At 41.0% G+C, this 22696-nt stretch overlaps 1 protein-coding gene across 10 annotated transcripts in view; it reads right to left on the bottom strand.

The window, feature by feature from the left end:
* TMEM39A (transmembrane protein 39A) overlaps nucleotides 1–20493 on the bottom strand; it is a 31868-nt gene extending 11375 nt beyond the window's left edge. Inside the window, exons 1-5 of one of the 10 annotated variants that reach the window (XM_058165860.1) lie at nucleotides 20281–20493; nucleotides 18030–18342; nucleotides 16372–16550; nucleotides 10669–10853; nucleotides 9680–9902 (exon numbers count right to left, since the gene is read on the bottom strand). In XM_058165860.1, the coding sequence (XP_058021843.1) occupies nucleotides 9680–9902; nucleotides 10669–10781 (336 nt within the window). In that variant the 5' untranslated portion in view covers nucleotides 10782–10853; nucleotides 16372–16550; nucleotides 18030–18342; nucleotides 20281–20493. The other 9 variants (XM_058165854.1, XM_058165856.1, XM_058165857.1 and 6 more) reach the window with 9 other exon arrangements.
* Between the last annotated feature and the right edge of the window lie 2203 nt (nucleotides 20494–22696).

Below are 22696 nucleotides of genomic sequence, written 5' to 3'. Positions count from 1 at the left end.
GTGTTAGGCCCAGTGGCTCCCCTCGCGCCCTTCTTACCAAATGGTGTGATGGTCACAGCAGGCCATTCCACCATCCACAGAGCAGCTGCTTCGCAGGAGCCTCTCAGGCTGCCGCCTCGAGCAAGTGTGGCTGTTTTAAAGCTGCAAAAATGGCAGGCCAAGCAACGCACCCCACTTGTCACTTGGCCTCCTTGTTGCTTGCCGTGCAGACAAAATGAGGTGAGGAGGCGAGGTCAGAGGGGGAAAGGGGAGAGGAACATGCCCCATGCACCTTACCTAACAGTCACACCTGCCATCCACACGGGACAGCCCCATGGCGGCCACTCCTACAACTCTAGCCAACGCGCCCCTTCTGTTAATAGCGGTTGCAAAAAGAACAGTAGGTCCAGCGATGTGCCCCTGCGCCCTCCTTACCTAATGGTGTGATGGTCACAGCAGGCCATCCCACCATCCACGAAGCAGCTGCTTCATGGGTGCCACCACTCAGGCCTCCACTTTCAGCAAGTGTGGCCACTTTTGCAGCTGCAAAAGCAGAAAGAGGCAAAGCGATGTGTCCTACAGGTCACTTGGCCTCCTTGTTGCTTGCATGAAGACCACATGAGGTGAGGCGGCAAGACCAGGGGATGGGGAAGGGAGAGGAACATGCCCTACATGCCCTAACCTATGTCATATTTATGATGGTTATAACCTGGGGTTTTGTGATTCCTTTTTGTGATCTCCTGTCAGGCAAAGTCAATGGGGAAATCCAGACTGACTTAACATCCGTTGTTCTGTCCCCCCCAACCACAACCAAGGAGAAACGCAAGCTGACTATATTTGCCAGCAATTTATTCCTACGACAGATATCAGTTCTGGCAACGAACCTGCGATTGCCTGCCAAGTTCTCTTATCTTCTCAGAAGCCAGCGTAACTGCAGTTAATAAACAGAAATCCAGAAGCCAAATTCAAATATTGCAGCCAAAGTTTCCAAGAGTCAGTTTTTGTCTGTCACAAGAAGCTATAGAGCAGCTTTTATACCCTGTAGGGTGTGGCTCCATGACTCAGCACTCTCTAGGCCTGCCCCACCCCTTCTTTTGTTGTTTCCACCTCTTCTTTCTGCGATACCTGGGATTTAACCAGGACTGATTGTCAGCAGCTGGGTCTTGGGGCATTGCCTGGGAGGGGGAAGGTGTGGGAGAAAGAGGCCTCGTCATCTCCTCCACCTGGCCTGCCTCTGGTACCTGGAGCGGAGCCAGAGAGGAAGGTCCTGCAGAGGGAAGCCCTGTCAGCTCTTCCCCCTCACTCTCTGAGTCACTCTCTGCCAAGACACGACATCCGTGTTGTAGCTTAACAACTGCAGTGATTTCCTTGAAAACAGACAGGAAAGGTTATAAAATGAGGCAAAACTCATTTTTTGCCTTATTGCAGGTTTTGGATTAATGGATTACTGGATTTAATGATCTAAAATGACTTTTATTTTGACCCCCAGACGAGGAGTTCAAAAAGAAAAAGCTACTCCATGGAATTCAAGAAAGGAATCGTAGAGGATTCTCAGGGCAAGAATCTGACCGTTTTCTGCAACGAGAAGACATTGGATCTCTGTATGGTCCGAAAATGGAGAGCAGACTATGATAACCTCAGTCAACAGGTGCACGAGGGAAATGCTAAGAAGTGCAGGTGTGGATCAGGTCGGCAACCATTATTTCCTGAACTTGAAGACAGCATGTCTGAATGGATTGCTGACAGGAGAGCAAAGGCTTTTGTTGTACGTAGGGCTGATGTTCAAGCATTTGCCCTTGCAATGGCACCACAGTTATACCCCAGGAAGTATTCAAAGGAAGAATTTAAATTCCCCAGGAAGAATTCAGAGCCTCTCAACACTGGATGGATGGCTTCCTTCAGCAATATGAACTGTCTCTGAGGAGATCCACCATGCTGTTCAAGCTGGAAGATGCTGAACTTGTCAAACGTGCACTTGCATTCAAGTCCTTCATTGATGGCACTGACTTTTCCAAATACCAGCTCTCCAACATGGTTGCCATGGATGAAACTGCAGTGTTTATGGGCCAAGGAGCTCAAACAACAATTAATCAGAGGGGTGCCACATCAATTTACATTCCGTCCACTAGATATGAAAGTGTATGTGTTACCTGTATTTTGGCAATTCGCCTGGATGGAAGCAAAGTCCCACCTCTAATCATCACCGCAAGAAAGAAAAGATTGAACGTGTTTCAGTGATTTATGTTCTTGAAACTGAAAAAGCCTGATGCACACAAGGAGCTATAAGGAAGTGGGACGAGTTAATGCTGCCACTTGTGCAAGGTGGACAAAGAGGTATGGTAGTCTGGGATTCAGCCAGCACTCACCATGCTAAAGACATGAAAAAGTTTCTTGCACAGAGAAGAATTGACCAAACAATGATTCCTGCAGGAATGACCTCCAGACGCTGGACATCACAATAAACAAGCCATTCAAAGACCATCTGTACATTGAAATCAATGAGTATATTGAGAATAGAATGGTGAGGAACCAGCGTGGAAACTTTGTGAAGCCTAGTCTGCCAGAGCTTGTGACTTGGATCAAGAATGCATGAGAAAAAATCAGTGACACCTGTGTTGCCAATGCAATACGAGCAGGCTACATGGACAGGAGATATCCTTTTAAGGGGACCTCTATTGCTAGACATCAGCGATTGGGACCAATGGTTTTAAACGAAATGGAGTCACAAGAAACTCAGACTGGAATTCAAGGTGTGGAGAATTTTCACGATGTTCCAGAAGATGATGACATGACTGTATTTGAATAAATTGATTGTTGTACCATACATGAGCACTGTGGTTTCCCTGTGTGTGGTTTAGGGTTTCCCTGTGTGTGGTTGCCCTGGGTGTGGTGGTGGTTGGGATTTGGCATTGTGGTTGCCTCAATGTGTTTATGTTGAATTTGCAATTTTTACAATGAGGCAAAAAAATGAGTTTTGCCTCATTTTACAATCTTTTCTGCCCATTGTCAAGGGAATGGAATAGAATAGAATTTTATTGGCCAAGTGTGATTGGACACACAAGGAATTTGTCTTGGTGCATATGCTCTCAGTGTACATAAAAGAAAAGATACGTTCATCAAAGTACAACATTTACAACACAATTGATGGTCAATATATCAATATAAATCATAAGGATTGCCAGCAACAAGTTATAATCATACAGTCATAAGTGGAAAGAGATTGGTGATGGGAACTATGAGACGATTAATAGTAATGCAGATTCAGTAAATAGTCTGACAGTGTTGATGGAATTATTTGTTTAGCAGTGATGGCCTTTGGGAAAAAACTGTTCTTGTGTCTAGTTGTTCTGGTGTGCAGTGCTCTATAGCGTCGTTTTGAGGGTAGGAGTTGAAACAGTTTATGTCCAGGATGCGAGGGATCTTCAAATATTTTCACGGCCCTCTTCTTGATTCGTGTAGTATACAGGTCCTCAATGGAAGGCAGGTTGGTAGCAATTATTTTTTCTGCAGTTCTAATTATCCTCTGAAGTCTGTGTTTTTCTTGTTGGGTTGCAGAACCGAACCAGACAGTTATAGAGGTGCAAATGACAGACTCAATAATTCCTCTGTAGAACTGAATCAGCAGCTCCTTGGGCAGTTTGAGCTTACTGAGTTGGCGCAGAAAGAACATTCTTTGTTGTCCTTTTTTAATGATGTTTTTGATGTTAGCTGACAATTTTAGATCTTGCAATATGATAGAACCTAGAAATTTGAAGGTTTCTACTGTTTATACTGTGTTGTCAAGTATTGTGAGAGGTGGAAGTATGGAAGGGTTTCTCCTAAAGTCTCTGCAGTTGTTAAAATACAAGAAAGATGTTAAGTTAATCTGGATTTCCCTATTGCCTTGCCTGTCAGGTGTCAAAAGGAGATCACGACCCCAGATTATAACTGTCAAATATAGGTAAGGGGCAAATTCCGCCCTCCCTTTCCTGCTCCCCTCAGGCCTTCACCATCTCATGTTGTCAGCACCACAAGCAAGGAGGAGGCCAAGTGACGTATGGGCTGCGTTGCTTGGCCTGCTGCCGCTTTTGTGGCTGCAAAAGTGGCCATGCTTGCTGGAGGCGGCGGCCTGAGCGGCACCTGTGAAGCAGCTGTTTCATGGATGGTGGGATGGCCTGCTGCGACGCTTCGGGAAACCGGTGCAAGAGACCACTCACCCATCCCCCGCCTCATACCATACATGGGGGGGTGGGGAAATAAGACCCTCCTGAAAAGAAACCCTAGACGTTTTTTCAGTGGTCAAAATAAGAAAATAAGACCTAGTCTTATTTTTGGGGAAACACTGTGTGTGTGTGTGTGTGTGTGCGCGCGCAGAAGAAAAATTTGGATTTTATGATGATGACCAATGCTACTTTCATGAATGATTCCAGGGAAGAGATCAGATACATCTTACAAAAACTGAAAAGGGAGCATTTTGCAGGTACCTTACCATTCTCGTCAAGAGAGCCTTACACTAGAACAGGGGTCTGCAACCTTAAACACTCAAAGAGCCATTTGGACCCATTTTCCACAGAAAAAACCCACAAAACCTGGGTGGGCATAGCCAACTCAATGTCACTCACTTCCACCCAGTCACATGACCCCCCTAGCTACGCCTACCCAGCCACAAAACAATTCTATGTCTCTCTATCTCTCTCCCCCTCCCCTTCTGTATCTTTCTGGGTCTCTGTCCCTCTCCCTATCTTCCCATCTATCCCCCCTCACTCTATTTCTCCCTCCCTCTCCTCTCTCCCCGAGTCTCTCTCTCTCTCTGTATCTCTCTCTCCCCTTCTTCCTATCTCCCCCTCTCTGTGTATCACTCTGTATGTGTTTCTCTCTGTCTTTCTATGTTTTTATGTGTCTGTCTGTCTGTCTGTCTCTCTCGGAAAGCTGTGGCTGGGCCAAGCCAGCAAGCTTTTCTTGGAGTGCTTCGCTACTCCGTTTATTTCTTCTTTTTGGAAATCCGGGCTGGCTGAGGAAAGATCGCCAGCAGCAGCAGAGGCTTCCTTTCAGGCAACCGTCCTCCTCCTCCCCCCACTCCTTCTCCTCTCACGACCCCCTGGCCGGCTGTGGCTGAGCTGGGAGTGTACATGTGCGCTTAAGGAGGGTCTTAACAGGATGCGGCTTCTCTCCTGCATTGAGGCTCTGGCCATCGCCTTGCCATGTCGTCCCCCACCCCCTGGAGTTCTTTGGCCAAGCGCAGAGGGCGCGAACTCCAGCCCAAACCGGCAGGAAGCGAAGGCTGTTTTATGCGCAAATGTGGCATGAAGGCAGGTACAGGGCAGCTTCACTCCTGCACTCTCTGCCGACCCTCCTCCCCCTCCTCATTGTGACCCCCTGGTGAGCTGTGGCTGAAACACGAGCGTGTGCACGCGTGGGGAGAACCTTCTTAAGTGAGCGGCCACCTGCCCCGCAAACGCCTTTCCTGCACTTTGGCGCTTGCTTGAGGAGGGTCTCCCCATACATGCGCATGCTCCCAGCTCAGCCACAGCGCACCACGGGATCACAAGAGGAGGAGGGGGAGGAAGGTCGCCCGAAGGGAAGCCTCTGCCATGGCTGGTGATCGTTCCTCAGCCAGCCTGGATTTCCAAAAGTAGGTTGCCAACACCCGCACTAGAACAAAAGATGGAGGGTTGCAAAAACCAAAACCAAATATGCAGCCAAGGACAGGGCTCAAGAAAGCAGAACTCAAATAGTGGAGAAGACCACAGCAGGGGCTCGAGAGTTCCATAGGAAATCACAACAGAGAGGCCAGCAGGTCATTCTCAAATTTTCTGTGTTAATATTTAGAATAAGGTAAATAGGCAAAACTAGTGATCCTAATTCAAGAACACAAATAAGACATGCTAGGCATCGGTGAAATTTAACGGGATGATAGTCATAAGTAGCACACAACACCAAAAGGCTGCAATTTATTGAAAAGGAATAGATTACATACGCTGAACAAATGTACACTAATTCAGAAATCAGAGCATGGCAATCCTTTTAAATATTAGAGTAAGAATAAAAGGAACAAAAAATAACTTTGTGGGAATGTATTATAGACCACCTGGGCAAGCAAAAAATATAGACCACCTGGGCAAGTCCTTCTGTGTCTTTCAAAGAAGCATGGAATTGTGATGATGGGGAGATTTCAATTATTCTGACATCTGCTGTGAATCTAACTTGTCAAGAGCCAGAGGACCAACAAATTCTTGTCCTTTCTTGTTGATGACTTCTATTGTCAGAAGACAGAAGAAAGGGAGTCATGGAACTCTGTAACTAATCCTCATGCCATAAACGTACGACCTGATGAAGTTATGTTTATATAACATACTAAAATCACAAACTGAACTTGACAAAAGATTGTATAGTATATGTATATATCATGTAGATCAGAAAAATAACTTAAAACAATAGTAAAGCTAATCATGGGTAAGCATGCAATACAAACTTGATCTGAATACACACTTCTAAATAACTACTGATGGCATCTGAGGACATTTCACAACCAGAAATCTTTGCCTTCCACAATCCTCTCTTCACATACCACTAATTGTGTCCACTGATTTTTGAAAATGTTTTCATCTTAATGGCATATTTACTCCAGCTTGTCACCTAATTTTCTTCTATCAAACCAACAGATTCAAATACATTTCTGAACCACATACACTTAATAGAAAGGATATGGCATATTTTAAATGAAGAAACTTTCAAGACAGAAATACTTCCTGGTCTGCTGTATCAACAATTTGTTTTATGTGACAGTGAAGAAAAAGAAGCAATTACCAAAACCTGATTGGGCAAGGACAATGACAGTGGCCTTTCAGAGATATGCTTGCTTACAGGGAGGTTCCATGGCTATCCTTAAAGATGTAGGTGCAACAAGTTAATAATGTCCTTAATGATTTTTTTCAAGAATTTATTATTTAAATTAATAAATTGGTTTATGTCTATTTTTATACTATTAGTAGTCCTCGAGTTATGACCACTATTGACCCTAAAATTTCTGTTGCTGAGACATTTGTTAAATGAGGTTTGCCCCATTTGCCACAGTTGTTAAGTAAATCACAGCACTTGCTAAATTAGTAACATGGTTATTAAGTGAATCTGGTTTCCCCATTGACTTTGTCAGGTCACAAAAGGTGATCACATGACCCCAGGACACTGCAACATCATAAATAGGAGTCAGTTGCCAAGCATCTGAATTTTGATCACATGACCAAGGGGATGCTGCAACGATTGTAACAGTTGTAAACCATAAATTAATTATGTTGTAACTTCAAACAGTCATTAAATAAACTGTTGTAAATCAAGGATTACCTGTACTCTAAAATCCATTATTCTGTGTCTTACATTCTAAAATGGGACAGAAAAGATTTGGAATTAACTGAAAGAACTATCATGATTTTCCTCCATTCATTGTCTTTTCTTTTCAAGATTAGAAATGCCCAAATGCTTAATCTCATCAAATGAGATTAAATACTTAGTTTTCAGTCTTTTTGCTCTGAACCCTGCTGTTTGAGTCCTTTGTTGAAGTGTGATGCTCAAACTTGTACATAGTTCTTGATATGGGCAGGACTAAATCAGATAAAGAGGCAGAAATTGCGCTTAAAAGAATTCAGGCTAATGAAAAAAAGGGATGATTTCAAACATCACTAACCAAGAGCAGGTAGATGTCTCAGTGCTAGCCTTACCTGAGAAAAAGATATCAAGCCCTTCAGTTTCACCTTCTGGGAACAAGATTCAAAATACTGGATTCACTCATAAATGAAGGTGGAAGCCTTGCTTCTTCAGTTTCTAAAATTCTGTATTCCAACATACTATTTATTGACATTAAACTTAATTAATGGAACTCTATGTGATTCTTTCTTCCCTAATCATATTCTGCTGGCAAGGGATGACAATCTTCTCTGCTGACATAACCTAAAAGTGCATTTGCCTTCTATCAACTATATTGCACTGCTGAATAATCAAGTATTATTCCAGGATATTTTTCACAAGTACATTACAAAGTCATACATACCGTGTTTCCCTGAAAATAAGCCCTAGCATGATTTTTTTGGGGTGGGCCTAATATAAACCCAACCCGAAAAATAAGGCCGGGGGGATGGGTGTGGCAAGCATGAGTGTGCAGGGGGCCGATGATGTCTGGCAGCAACTGCAGCACGCCAGCCCCTTGGTGCAGCACAGATAAGTCTGAGCACGGAGGCAGAGGCAGGGGAGACAGGCGATCCAGGCAAGCTGCATGACTGCCTGCCTCACAGCAGGCTTGCGCGGCAGCACCGGCAGCAAGTGGAGGCAGAGGCACGGGGGAAGGCAGGTGAACCCGACACTCTGTGTGGGTGCCTGCTTGGTGCAGCTGCGGGCAAGCTGAGAGATGATGGCATGGAGTGGGAGGTACATTGGGATTGCCTGACTCCCCCCCCCCCATGCCTCTGCCTCCACCACGCACTTTTCACCCTGTGGGAGATGAAGCTTCATCTGCTTGCAAATGGTGCGCTTCACTCTGTTTCAAAGCGCCTCACTTGAAAGCAGGTGAAGCTTTGTCTCCCTCTGGGTGAAAAGTGCACATTGCTGCCAGAGGCATGGGGTGGGAGGCGATAGGTGATCCCAACGCACTTAGCTCCGTTTCAAAGTACCGCATCTGCAAGCAGACGAAGCTCTGAGTCTCCATCATTTCTCCATCCAGGAGAAAAGTGTGTCTTCCCTGGCAAGCCCTGTAAGTTATTGCGGCCACGGGCAAACAGATGGTGGGAGGGAGCAGGTAGGCAACTGCAAAATAAGACATTCCCTGAAAATAAGACTTAATGGGTCTTTTGGTCCTCCCAAAAATATATGACCTGGTCTTATTTTGGGGGAAACACAGTGTTCTCCAGATATCCCAACATTTGATTTATTTTTAAGGGAAGAACCTTGAATTTCTCTCTATTTACCTTATTATTTTAACTAATTTCTCTATTCTAACAAAATCATTTTGAATTTTGTTTCTACTTTTTAAGATATTAGCAATAGCACCGGCTTATATATCGCTTCACAGTGCTTTACAGACCTAAGTGGTTTACAGAGTCAGCATATTGCCCTCAACAATCTGGGTCTTCATTTTACCCACTTCGGAAGGATGGAAGACTGAGTCAATATTGAGCCTAGTGAAATTCGAACTGCCAAACTGCAGTTAGTCAGCAGTTAGCATAAATAGCCTGCAGTGCTGCATTATAACCACTATGCCACTGTGGCTCGTATTAGCTCTCTTACCCAATTTCTTGTGATATGCATACCTGAGGAAACATTCCAAAAACCCTGAATATCAAGACATTTTTTCCTGTTGGCAGGGAGGTATTTTTCAGATCAAAATGAATCAAATTCTACAAAGTATCAGGGATAGTCTACCGATTACAACCTTTCTTTTTGTATCATATGTTGATATCATAACATTAAATGCCACATTTATGGTAACTCTCCCAGAGTGGAATGTAAGAAAAAGATTGTGTGTCTCAAGAGAGTTTAAAACTAGGTGGAGGGGAGGAACCAACAACCCATAAATGCTGTCCACAAAACTGAGATACAAGGTTCTTGCAATTCCTTCTTTTTTCTGCCATATGATTATTGGAAGTATTGATCAGTGCTTGATGATATACATATATTTATTAATTAACTACAGACATTCATTAATCCTGGGATGGGTAAGCAAAGATGAACTCACCAGTGATGTACAGGAGGCAGGGTGGTTATATGGATACCACCAGACGGTCTTGTAAATATTTATATATTGAATGAAAAGAGACACCAGCAAGTAGATGAAAAAGAGGAATTCAAATAGAAGGTTTCCATCCACAGGGAGCTCTGGGATTCGGCAGTGCCTCACAGGCTCAGGAGTAATCAGGGCAGTGATAGGAGGAGCAGAAAGACTGAGAGTACTACCATTCCTGAAACCAAAAATAATTGTTACCCACTGGATGAACAATGGTATTTAGCATTTAGGTGCTAAATTGTTTATCAGTTTGATTACAATAGATCAGTAGATTTGCAACAGATTTTTAAAAACCCAGTAACATAGGTTAATGTAATGAACAGTCATATGGAGATGTAAAGATTAATAACATTATGGCATCAGATTTATGGATGATATACTGCATTATCTCATTACATTTTCCATTACACAATGTATTAACTGGAAATTTAGGAATTCCATTTTTTCCTAGTAACAATAGTTTATGTTTCAGATGCTTCTATTGCATCAGGCCCAAACTGTTAAGTCAGAAGATGTTTTAGCTGAATATATAGGCATTTGGCAATTGCAGGCAGCCCAATTTTTTTTGTTTTGCAAAACTTCAAATGTTTTAAAAGACTGATTAACAAACTATCTATGAAAGTTATATAAATTTTCCTCCCTCCCCAAAACAGAAACAATTTGAAAAACTAAACTGTCCACTTACATTACTGCCTATCTATTGGAGCCTTCAATCCCTTCAAAAACATGCAAGTTAGACCCCAGACATCAAGGCTGTCCTGCTCTGGTCATACTGAGATGAATAAGGTATCATAACAATATGCTGAACACAAGGCAAAAGTCTCCCTTAAAAATTTACGTTATGGACAAATTATCAATGGCTGGTACTCTTTTGGACATAACAATATCCAATGATAACAGGGAATAGATTTACAAGCAAAATGCTAGACTTAAGACGTTACCTATTTCTGAGACCTGTTCCGTTGCCACAGTTCCCACCAACTAATGTCTGAAGAGAAGGCAAAGCTGAACGGCTTAGTTGCTGCCGGCTGGGTCCCCTCCTTCCACCGGGCATGACCAGGAAGCAATCCACCTCTTCCACCTCTGGCACTTTTTGCCCTGATTCTTATGTAACGATTTCCCAATTCTACAAATGAAAAGGAAGCAAATTATGCCACAGAACCTTCTAAAACAAAGGAAAGTGCAGCAGCTGTTCATCATATACATTTTGTGCAGACAAAAGCAATAATTAAAAGTAAATATACTTTTAGAAAAGATCATAAAGGAACAATTTTAAAAAGATGCTGCATGAGTTTTTAAAATATTATGCTTTAATATTAATTTGTTTAAAAAAGAATATATCAAAATTTCACTGTTATATACAACAAAACCAGAGGCCAAAGAACTATTAGGACAGTGGTTTCAGATTATAAAATTTATAATTTGGAATACAGGTTTAAACTATTTCAAGTTGCAAGTTTGTAAATCTAACGTTATTTTATTACTATTTAATACAATAAAAATATTTCTACATTATAAGAGATATTTTATATAGTTTAAACTGGAGATTTAGAGTTGAAAGCAAGTTGAAAGCAAGCTTTATCAAAGCATATTTTGGAAATGCACATTGGTCTTAAGATTTGCATTCACATAGTCAATCTGCAAATGAGTATGGAGACTTCTTGGAACTGGGGAAAGGATTGTGCTGTAGACTGGAGATAGAGGATGTCCTATTCCTGTTCAACAGCCTCTCTCAACAGAGCCGGAGGATTACAACATCATCTATCTCCAGTCTACAACACATTCCTTTCAGCAGTTCCAAGAAGGCTCCACACTCATTTGCACTACTCAGGTGACCCTGAGGAGACAGATAAACCTCCAAGTGGCTTCAATGACTCTCTAAAAGGATGTAAATGACCAGCTGTTTGCAAGGAGTATAAATCCTTCCATTCTCTACCATCCAGTCAGAGCTAAAGTAGCTTCTTGGATGAGAAGCGAAACATCTTCAACCCCCCCCCCCAAAAGTCCAGTTGCCTCTTGAAAAAGCACCTTTGGGACAGTTTGTACAAAAGATACAATATGTACATTAGTAAAAAAAAAACTGCATTAAATAAAAAAAACAATTGCAAGCTAAACTTAAATAACAAATTAGAACAAATATATGACTTTGGGTACCTTGGTAGATAGAAAATGAGGATGTTTAAGATATAATGGTAAAATGGCAGAGTGCTCTTTTCCAAGCAATGAACGTTTCTCAACAGAAATAAAAATAGCTCTAAATAAGAATGTGCTTCTCTTCAATTTGTGGAAAAGAGATAGTATATCGAAATATTCAAAAGCTGAATAAAGCAGTATGCACTGTGACCAATACAAAAATAAGTTCATTGAGTTAATTGGCCATACAGAAAGAAGAATGAGCAAATGTTTATGAATTTATGTATTTTACAGTATTTATAACCTCTCTAAATAAGTCTGGCTGTGCACAATATCACCAAAAAGAAAACTAAACATAATGTCAATGAAAAAAATATCAATCAAAAACAAACAAAAAATAACTCAAAAAAACCTAAAATACCTAATATAAAAACCCAATAACTCAAAAAAACCTAAAATAGGTACTCACAGCCAGCAAAAAGTACACTGAAATAAAAAACGTAACATGTTTCCAAAATTGCAGCAAGGAGGGGACTACATATATTCTGGGAGAAAACATTCCACAAGGTGGGAGTTATGACAAAGGTCTGTTTTGTCAGCCACAACCTGCAGGTGTTATGAAGGCAGGGAACTTTTACCAGACCTTCTTGATGAGCAGATTAGACAGGCAGATTCAGTTCTGGAAAGGAGCCTCATATATCCTGGTATGATGCCATTTTACAGCTTGACAGCTAATAGACAGTACTTTTTATTTTTTATTTATATTATTTATACAAATAGCTCAAGGCAATGAACATATTCAACACATCTTCCTCCAACTGATCCCACAACAACAATCCTCTGAGGTAAGTTGGGCTGAAAAAAAATGACTGGCCCAAAGTCACCCAGCTGGCTTTCATGGCTAAAGTGCAACTAGAACTCATGGTCTTCCACTTTCTAAGCTGTTGCCTTAACCTCTAGAACTGGTTCTGAAATATTTTTTCCTAAGGGAAAAAAAATGAACTCGGCAAGCTACAGACGAATCAGTCTGATATCAATACCTGGGAAGATCCTGAAAAAGATAATCAACCAACGAATCTGAGAACACCTAGAAACAAGCAAAGCTATTACTAAAAACCTACATAAGTTTGTCAAAAACAGATCATGACATACAAAACTTATTGCATTCTTTGACCAAGTGACAAAATTGATGGACCAGCGAAATTCTTTGGATACTTGGACTTCAGTAAGGCATTTGACAAAGTAGACCACAATCTGACAATCTTTGGTAAGATTGAAAAAATGTGGTATAGTTTGCATCATTACCAGATGGATTTGTAATTGGTTAACAACTAGCTGCTAGCACATATGTGCGAGGGGAACCTTTACCTTTACCTTTAAACAACTGCACTCAGTATGTAGTTCTTAATGGAATTACATCAACATGGCGGGAAGCATGTAGCAGAGTACCACAAAGCTCTTAGCCCAGTACCCTTCAACAATTTACATAAAGGGATAGAAGAAAACTCATCAAATTTGCAGATGACACCAAGCTGGGGGAGGAATAGAAGATGGTCTATTTATTTATCTATCTAGACACTTTAGAAGATAGAATCAAGGTCCAGAAGGATATTGACAGACTTGAAAATTGAGCCCTAGCCAATAAAATGCAAATCAGTGCTGTGAAAAGGAAGGTTTACACTTAGGCAAGAAAAACCAAATGCACGCTATAGTATAGGTGGTGCCTGGCTCGACAGCATTATCGTGAATGGGAACTAGGAGTCCTAGTGGATAATCACTTAAGTATGAGCCAGAAATGTTCCACAATGGCCAAAAAGGCCAATGCAGTCCTAGTCTGCACCAACAGAGGGACTATTAAGATAACATGAAGTGTTAGTACTGCTTTATATTGCACTAGTAAGACCACATGTGGAATACTGCATCCAGTTTTGATCACCATGATACAAAAAAGATTTGAGACTGTAGAAAAAGTGCAGAGAACACCAACAAAGATGATTAGGGGACAGGAGGCTAAACCATATGATGAACAATTGAAGGAACCAGGTATGTGTAGTCTAATAAAAGAATTAAGGGTGATATGACAGCTGTCTTCTAGTACTTGAGAATGTGAAGAGAACCAAAAGCGTCATGGCGAAAAAATAGCAGGCTCCGACGAGCCTTGCAAAAATCCAGCCAGACAAACCACTGTTGAGGGGTCTTCTGACTGGATCCGTCTTGTAGGGACAGTGAAGAAAAAGAGGCACCTTGGACAATTAAGAGGAACAGGCACGTCCCTCGGAGGTCAGAGGAAACTCTTCAATCTGGTGGTGGGAGTGGCAGCCATTACGACCATCATGAAGCTGGGGCAACCAGAATAAGATTTGAGCAGGAGTGGTGTTTTGGATGGAGTATTGGTACTGGGTGAGTGATTGGCCAACTCACAAGTATAAAAGAAGTATTTAAAAAAATTTAAAAGAAGTCCCGGCAAGGAAATAGCAGCTAATTGGTGTTGGGGAATGTTAATGGAAGGAGAACAACAAAATGGAAGTTAAAGCACTAAAGCCCAGAACGGAAATTGACATTTGGATTGGAAATTGGATTTGGAGATATTAAAATTATTATAAGGAAAAGAAACCCGAAAGAAAATAGTTTCTGAACAAGATTGGACATAATTTTAAAAGTTTTGAATTCTGAAGAAAGACTAAAGAAAAATTCAAACTAGAAAAGCCCTGTAAAGGAAATTTTTCAATTGGATTTGAAATTGGATTTTAAACTGGAATTTGGGATATGTAAAATTAAGAAGAGAAAGAAGAAATTTGAAAAGCATTTGATAAGTTGATTTAATATACAAATTGGATATTTTGCGACTTTGTTGATTTGAAATTTGTGGATTGGAGAGAGACATCTGCTGACGGAAAAAAGCACTATAATGAACAATTTGAAATCTGGAAAAAATAAAAGTGACCTTGAGCTACAAGAGCCATGAGAAGTTTGAAGGAGGATTTGTTTTCTTTTAAGCTGTTTGATCTCGACAACCAAAGGAGGTGGAAAATAACAAAACCGTAAATTGGAGTTAAAAACAAACCAGAATGTCAAAATGTGGCAGGAACTAATTGAGATGGTCAAAATGATGCGTGTATCATTTAATCTTGATAGAAAATGAGAAATTGTGTCAGAACATATTCAATTGGATAAAGAGGCTAAGAAAAGAAGCAAGAAAACAGCACTGAAGATAAAGATATTGATGTTAAAAAATTAAGTGATTACATTGGGAGTAGCAATGAAAAAAAGAGAAGGGATAGGAGGAAACAACTTACAAAAAAGCAGCAAACTAAGGGAAGAAAGGTAAAGGGGAAAAGGCTAGAAGAAAATATTTTTAATGATTACACTGGGATTAAAAGTGGCAAAAATGAGAGAGGATAGGACGAAGCAAGAGAGAAAAGAAAAGGGGAAAGGATAAGGCACAAAAAGGTTAAATAATTAGACTGAGATCAACAGTGGGGAAAGAAGAAAAATGAGAGGAGAAAAGGGGAATAGATGGGAACTTAGGGCAAACTAGATGAGTAAAAGATTTAAATTACAGAAGAAAAGTCATAATAATTATAAAAAGAAAAAAAGAAAATGAGAGAATGGGATAAAGGGAGGAAAATTTTAAGAGGTGGATTGCTGGATGGACCAAGAGAAAATGGTTAAAAGGAGTAATTAATGGAAAGGAGGAAGGGTAATAGAATATATACCTATAGTAATAAGTGAATTGTATTATTATTATTTGTGTTTGTAATACTAACTAAATGAATTGTATTATCAGTATTGTAAAAATTGAATTATGATATAAACTGTGATATAAAAAGAATGGTAGAAGGGTTAATATGACCTTATTATGATGTATCTAGAAGGGGTTAAGATATGGAAATTCAAATGAAATTGAATTAAGATATTAATAGAAATTAAGAAGAGAGATTAAGATAATGTTTATATCTGAAAAAGGTGGTGTGAAAAACAAATCGGAAGAAATATATTGTTTTTGGTAAAATGGTAAAATGATTATAGGGAAATAAGAAATGATAAATTGGTCCACCTTAGAAAATAATTGACATTAAGAGATAAATGTGAAATATTAAGCTACAATAAAAAAATAGAAACTAAGAATGGAAACGACTATGTTTAAATTAAAGGGTTTCAATAGAAAAAAGGAAATAAGAGAAAACAAACTGATGATCTACAAATGTGTTTTTGAGAAATATATGTGACAAATGGAGAAATAAGATAATGAAATGAAATAAGATTAAGATTGGAGGTTAGGGCGGATGGTAATATTGATTATATATTAAATATTAAGTACAGATTAAAAAAAGGGACGCGGTGGCTCAGGGGCTAGGGCGTTTGAGCTTGTCGATCGAAAGGTTGGCAGCTCACCGGTTCGAATCCCTAGTGCTGCCGTGTAACGGGGTGAGCTCCCGTTACTTGTCCCAGTTTCTGCCAACCTAGCAGTTTCGAAAGCATGTAAAAATGCAAGTAGAAAAAATAGGAACCACCTTGGTGGGAAGGTAACAGCGTTCCGTGCGCCTTTGGCGTTGAGTCATGCCGGCCACATGACCACGGAGATGTCTTCGGACAGCGCTGGCTCTTCAGCTTTGAAACGGAAATGAGCACCGCCCCCTAGAGTCGACAACGACTAGCACGTATGGGCGAGGGAAACCTTTACCTTTACCTTTAGAGATTAAAAATAAAAAAGTAGGAAAAAGAATATTATGGCAGAAATTGAAATATATTTGGAAATACTTGTTATAAACTGTACAAATTTTGACTCGGTCAATATTCTAGTCAGAAAAAATGTACTGTTGTTTTTTAAAAAATATTTTTTTATAAAAAAAAGAAAAGAATGTGCCCTAGTGAAGAGGAAGTTGAGTTATTCTCTAAAGCAGTGGTCACCAACCAGTGGACCATTGGTGGTCCACGAGAAAATTTTGGTGGTCCACAGAAAAATTATTTGCATTTTTTATATTGCACTAAATCAGAAGTCCTCAAATTACGGTATCCTGGGCTGGATATGTGCAATGAACATTTGTGTTGCTGCGGAGAGTCTCCCCCTGAAGGGTCTTTTTGTGCAGGTCAGAGGGGGACAGAAATTCCAACTTGGGGTCTGCTTCAGCCTCCTGGTGCGGGGCTTTGGGTGAAGGCTTGAGGGAAGTGCTACTGGTGAAGAACAGCAGGAGGGCCTTGTTCCAGTGGGACTGCATCATGGCCTGGAACTGGCTGACCATCTCAGCCTGCTGAGCCTCCAGGCACCTGGCCTTGAACTCCTGCAGGTCTTCCTTCTGTTTGGAAAGCCTATGCTCCTAATCCTCAGTGAGGTGCTTCTGCTGAGCCTCCTTCTCGGTCAGATCCAATTTGAACTGAGCTGTTTTGCCAACTCTTTCTCATGGTGGCTGCTTAGCTCCAATAACTGCTTCCTGTTGGGGCACTAAGGAGCTTGAGCAGGCAGGAGGGGTTGGGAGGGGTGGGGCAAGTAGAGACCGATAAGGCGCCCCTCAATTTGAGTGACATCGAGTTTACCACATCCACCTGATCGCATGACAACCTAGCCATGCCCACCCAGCCAGTCATTAGACAGATCATATTAGTGGTCCATGGGATTTAAAATTATGAATTTAGTGGTCCCTGAGATCCGAAAGGTTGGGGACCCCTGCTCTAAAGCACCTGAGGCAGGACAAATACAATGGGTAGAAGATCATTAAAGAGAGATCCAACCTAGAATTAAGGAGAAACTTCCTGTCAGTGAAAACAATCAGTGGAACGGTTCTCCTCTAGAAGTTGAGGTGGAGGTTTTTAAGTAGAGATTGGACAGCTATTTGTCTGGAATGGTATAGATCTCCTGCTTGACAATGAGTTGGACTAGAAGACCTCTGGAGTCCCTTCCAACTCTAACTTTGAACCTTTAAGCCTAGAAGCGTATCGGCAATCAATATTTAAAACTAATATAGCTATTAGATATAGATACAATTCTATATTGGCAGGGCCAATAATCTTGCCACTACTTTTTGTATCAGCTAATGCTTCTGTATCATTTTTACAGCAATCTCATATAAATTAGCCCAATCAAGTGATTTAAGGAATGAATTACTGAAAATATGAAATGGAAAGGAAGTAAGACAAACATGAACATCAAGGAATGTGATAGAAGGTGCACCTGGAGAAGCAGTGGAGGGGAGTCTTGGCAACACAGAGCTTTCGCAGGGAGGACATGATACATTCCAGAAAGAAGCCCAAATTAAGAAACTGTCCAGTGCTGAGCTAGATAGGTGTTCAGGGTAGCCACATCCGAGAATCACTTTTTGTTAAGGTAGAGTGTTACAACTGTAATATTGGCAAGATCTATCCATTAGGTATAAGAAATAAAGGATTTGATTCAATTGAATTTTACTGTGTTGTCCTTAGGCTTGAGTTTGGCAGAAAGTCATGGTTGAATGAAGTTGATGAGATCCTCAAAGGAACTAAGGAATCTAAAGAACAAAAGGCAATCAATCCATTTAGTTTTTTCTTTGAAAAATCTTTTAAGTTGGCTTTACTGAAATCCAGAGTTTTTGTTCAGGTATGCATTGTTCACATCCATTGCAATCTCAATTTATAATAATATCATATCATATCATATCATATAACAACAGAGTTGGAAGGGGCCTTGGAGGCCTTCTAGTCCAACCCCCTGCCCAGGCAGGAAACCTTACACCATCTCAATCAGATGGTTATCCAACATTTTCTTAAAAATTTCCAGTGTTGGAGCATTCACAACTTCTGCAGGCAAGTCGTTCCACTTATTAATTGTTCTAACTGTCAGGAAATTTCTCCATAGTTCTAAGTTGCTTCTTTCTTTGATCAGTTTCCACCCATTGCTTCTTGTTCTACCCTCAGGTGCTTTGGAAAACAGCTTGACTCCCTCTTCTTTGTGGCAACCCCTGAGATATTGGAACACTGATATCATGTCTCCCCTAGTCCTTCTTTTTATTAAACTAGACATACCCAGTTCATATGTTTTAGCCTCCAGTCCCCTAATCATCTTTGTTGCTCTTCTCTGCACTCTTTCTAGAGTCTCAACATCTTTTTTACATCGTGGCGACCAAAACTGGATGCAATATTCCAAGTGTGGCCTTACCAAGGCATTATAAAGTGGCACTAACACTTTACGTGATCTTGATTCTATCCCTCTGTTTATGCAGCCCAGAACTGTTTTTAGCCCAGAACTGAATTTTAAAGATTCTGTATTGTAATATTCTGAATCCCATAATTCTTCCCTGACATGGATTTGATTATGTAAAATTATGTACTACTGTACCTATATACCATCTCCAACTGCTTTTAAGTTCTATACTTTTAAATATAATACACATTCAAGCGGCACTTCCAGCCATAATGAAAGCAACTATGTTAAACCAATAGTAGCAAAAATTGCTTATAAGTACTTTTGTATTTGAAAAGAAGCACAGTACAAACAGAATTACTTCAGAAAATAAAAATATTTATAGCTCTTTTGTTAATTTGATGATCATTTATAATAAAATAAACATTATTTTAAAAAGCACTCATGAACATTTCTCCATAGAAAATAAATAGCTCATTAATGTCGAATGGTCACTAAATGAACTATTGTAACTCGAGGACTATCTGTCTTAAAAAGTAAACCTCATACTCTCAAGGAGATGTATCCTGCCCAAATGTCTGCAGGTCACATAACTTTTATACAAACAATTAAATGCACGTGGCACTACTCAGTGGAGCCACATCTTGCAAGTTTGGATTGCTTAGAAATTTAAGCAGACTCCAACAAAGAACATCATACAGTAACAGCAATATTCTTCATTATCAACAATAAACGGAAGTAAATCTCCTTCAAAAGGAACCCAAATCCTGCTACCCGATATCACAGAAGCTTGCCACTGTTTTCTGTTGGGATGTTTTTTTCCACTGTCTAAATTTAACTCGTAGCCCTCGACTTTTCATTAAGTCCTACATCCAAGTACTGATCAGGTCCGATCTTAGCTGCCTAGAATTATAAACGCAGTTAGATGTTTCTAGGTAAGACAATCTACTTCCTACAGAAGTATTTCATTCTTCTCAACAAAAAGGTTGCTTGAATGAGAGCTAATGAAACACAAGGAAGGAAAATCCTAAAATGTTTGCGAAACGGAAAAGCCCTGAAGAAGAAAGAGGGAAGGTCAATAACTGAATAGAGCAACTGTTCACTAACCCAAGGCGACGGATAAAGGGGCAACGGGATAAAGCACAATTCTCTCTCAGACGACCAACAACGACAGAAGCAAAGCACGACGGCGGCCTTCACTACGCCAAGTCACAGGGCCGTGCTTGGCTACAACAAGGTGCCTCGGTTACACATCATACAGCACCGAGATAGATGAGAAGGAGGCGGCCATTCAAATCCGACTCACCGCCTCTCCAAGAGCACCATGAGCGGGGCGCCTTCACCACCAGCCCGCCAGGCCGGGGAGTCTGCCAGGCCGGGGAGGGGGCGTAGCGCAGCCCTCCCAATTCCCTCGGCGTCGCCCTTTCCCCGCTGTGGCCGCGGCAGCGGCGCCTGTAAACGCTGCTGCCCTGAAGAGACGTGGCAATGAGGATTGATGCGTTCATCAGCGCGCGACGGCAGGGAGAAGGCGGTATCTGCAAACGCGCTGACCAACCGGGGAAAGGAAAAGGGGGAAGAGTTGCGGCAGCCATCTCGTGAGTGGCAAAAACTCCGAAACGCGAGAAAGCGTGAGGTTGCGTCTCATGATGCAAAATTACAACCAGCCAACCGTAATTTGACCTAGTCCGCCTTGAGTACTTCGTGGGATTCCCAGTTCGTGGTTCATCGGAAGCCGGACGTATCCTTGCCTTCTAGTACCTCAGAAACTTTTCTATACGTGGTCACGCTCACGCAAAATATTTAAAATATACAGTAAGTCATAAATGCATAGCGGACCAGATACTTTCCCGATTCCCGATTTCCCGATTCATAGAGAAGTGTTTATAACGCCTGAATGAAGTGTTTATAACGTTCTGAATGAAGGCGATATCAGTGAATATATATACAATCCTGTACTCGTCTCTGCGCGGTCGAGAATTTATTTATTTTGTCAATCACATATAAGATAACAGGTAAAAGTATAAACATAATTTGGATATATGAAAAGAGTAAGTAAAAAAAGGGAACTTTAGGACAGGAACGGTAGGCACGCGGGTGCGCTTATGCACGCCCCTTACAGACCTCTTAGGAATGGGGGTGAGGTCAACAGTAGACAGTTTTAAGTTAAAGTTTTGGGGGTTTGGGGAAGAAACTGCAGAGTCAGGTAGTGCATTCCAGGCTTTGACCACTGTTACTGAACTCAACTTTTTATGTGAGCGCCCACCCACCACCCGTGGGTCAAGGGATGAACGTGAGCCCCGTTTCCCCACCTCCAGGCAGCGAAGTCACGATTCAGGTTTACTTTTTCAGTGAAGCGTTTGGACATAAAGCAAGCGGATTTTAATAGTTGAGCTAGTGCCCAGGCTTTCTTCACCCCCCAATATGGGGAGAACAGCTTTAGAAACGCCGTTACAAAAGCGGTATTGGCCTACTGAAGACGCAACTTGGCTTCCGCCTACCGAGCTTTGGGGACGCCTGTAAAGCAGCTGTAAAACGATAAACGAACCCAGGCTTCCGTCCGTGAGTGGGGCACTCTTAAGTGTTTTTTCATTCGGTTTTTGTTTCATTATGGAACTGTTTACTTCAGGCACTGTAAGATGCCAGTATGATCCTTGGATGTTACCTGCTGTTGGATATTCAGTCACTGCTCTATATTTTATGTATGATATAGCCAGTGGTAGGATTCAAGTAATTTAACAACCGGTTCTCTGCCCTAATGATTTCTTCCAACAACCAGTTTGCCAAACTGCTCAGAAAGTTAACAACCGGTTCTTCCAAAGTGGTGCAAACTGGCTGAATCCCACCACTGGATGTAGCCAAACACACTAGAATTAATGTTGCAATTCAATGAATACTTTCTTCATTGCATTCAAGAGTAGGCAAGAAAAAGTCATTACTTTCCCTGGTTAATGTAGTAATCATTTTTAAAGATTAATGTATTAATTCTCAGTCAATTGGGTTATACAAAGAGGTAAGAAAACCCCAAGAGAAATGCTGTTATATAAATATCCCCAAGGAACAAAAAAATAGTTAATGTAAGGTTTTCAGTCTTTACGCTTTATATCCTTAATAGTTGACTTGTTTTTTTATACCCTATCTTTCCTCTAGGAATTCAAAGTAATATACATCACATTCTCTTTTCCACTGTTTCCCAATAATGCTAGGAAATAGGTTGTGCTGAGAAATGACTCACCCAAACCAATGAACTTTTCTGCTGAAAATGGACTTTGAATTTGAAACTTCCGGGTCCCAATGCAAAATCTTAAATTATTATGCCATACTGATTCTCATTGTAGCAGCACTCTAAGAATTTTTTAAATACCGACTCATCAACACTTTAAATCAGGGATGTCAAACTGGCAGCCCAATGGCCAGATGTGTCACATATAGGCCACACCCACCCCAGGTCTTCGAAGGGAAAAATGTTGCGATATGTCACATGACGGCAACGTGACGCGGCAAGTTTGACACCCATGCTTTAAATCAGTGGTAGTCAACCTGGTCTCTACTGCCCACTAGTGGGCATTCCAGCTTTCATGGTGGGCGGTAGGGGTTTTGTCCGATACTGAAGCAGTTTACTTGTTTTTAATTTAATTGACTTTTTAAAAAAAATTCATAGCATTATTTAAAAACATTTTCAGTAGGTTTTCATAAAATCCCCCGTGGCAATTTAAATTTCCGAA

Source organism: Ahaetulla prasina, chromosome 2, assembly GCF_028640845.1.
Source record: "Ahaetulla prasina isolate Xishuangbanna chromosome 2, ASM2864084v1, whole genome shotgun sequence".
NCBI lineage: Eukaryota > Metazoa > Chordata > Lepidosauria > Squamata > Colubridae > Ahaetulla > Ahaetulla prasina.
The sequence above is the reverse complement of the archived record's forward strand: the minus strand, read 5'-3'. Positions and strand labels throughout refer to the sequence as shown.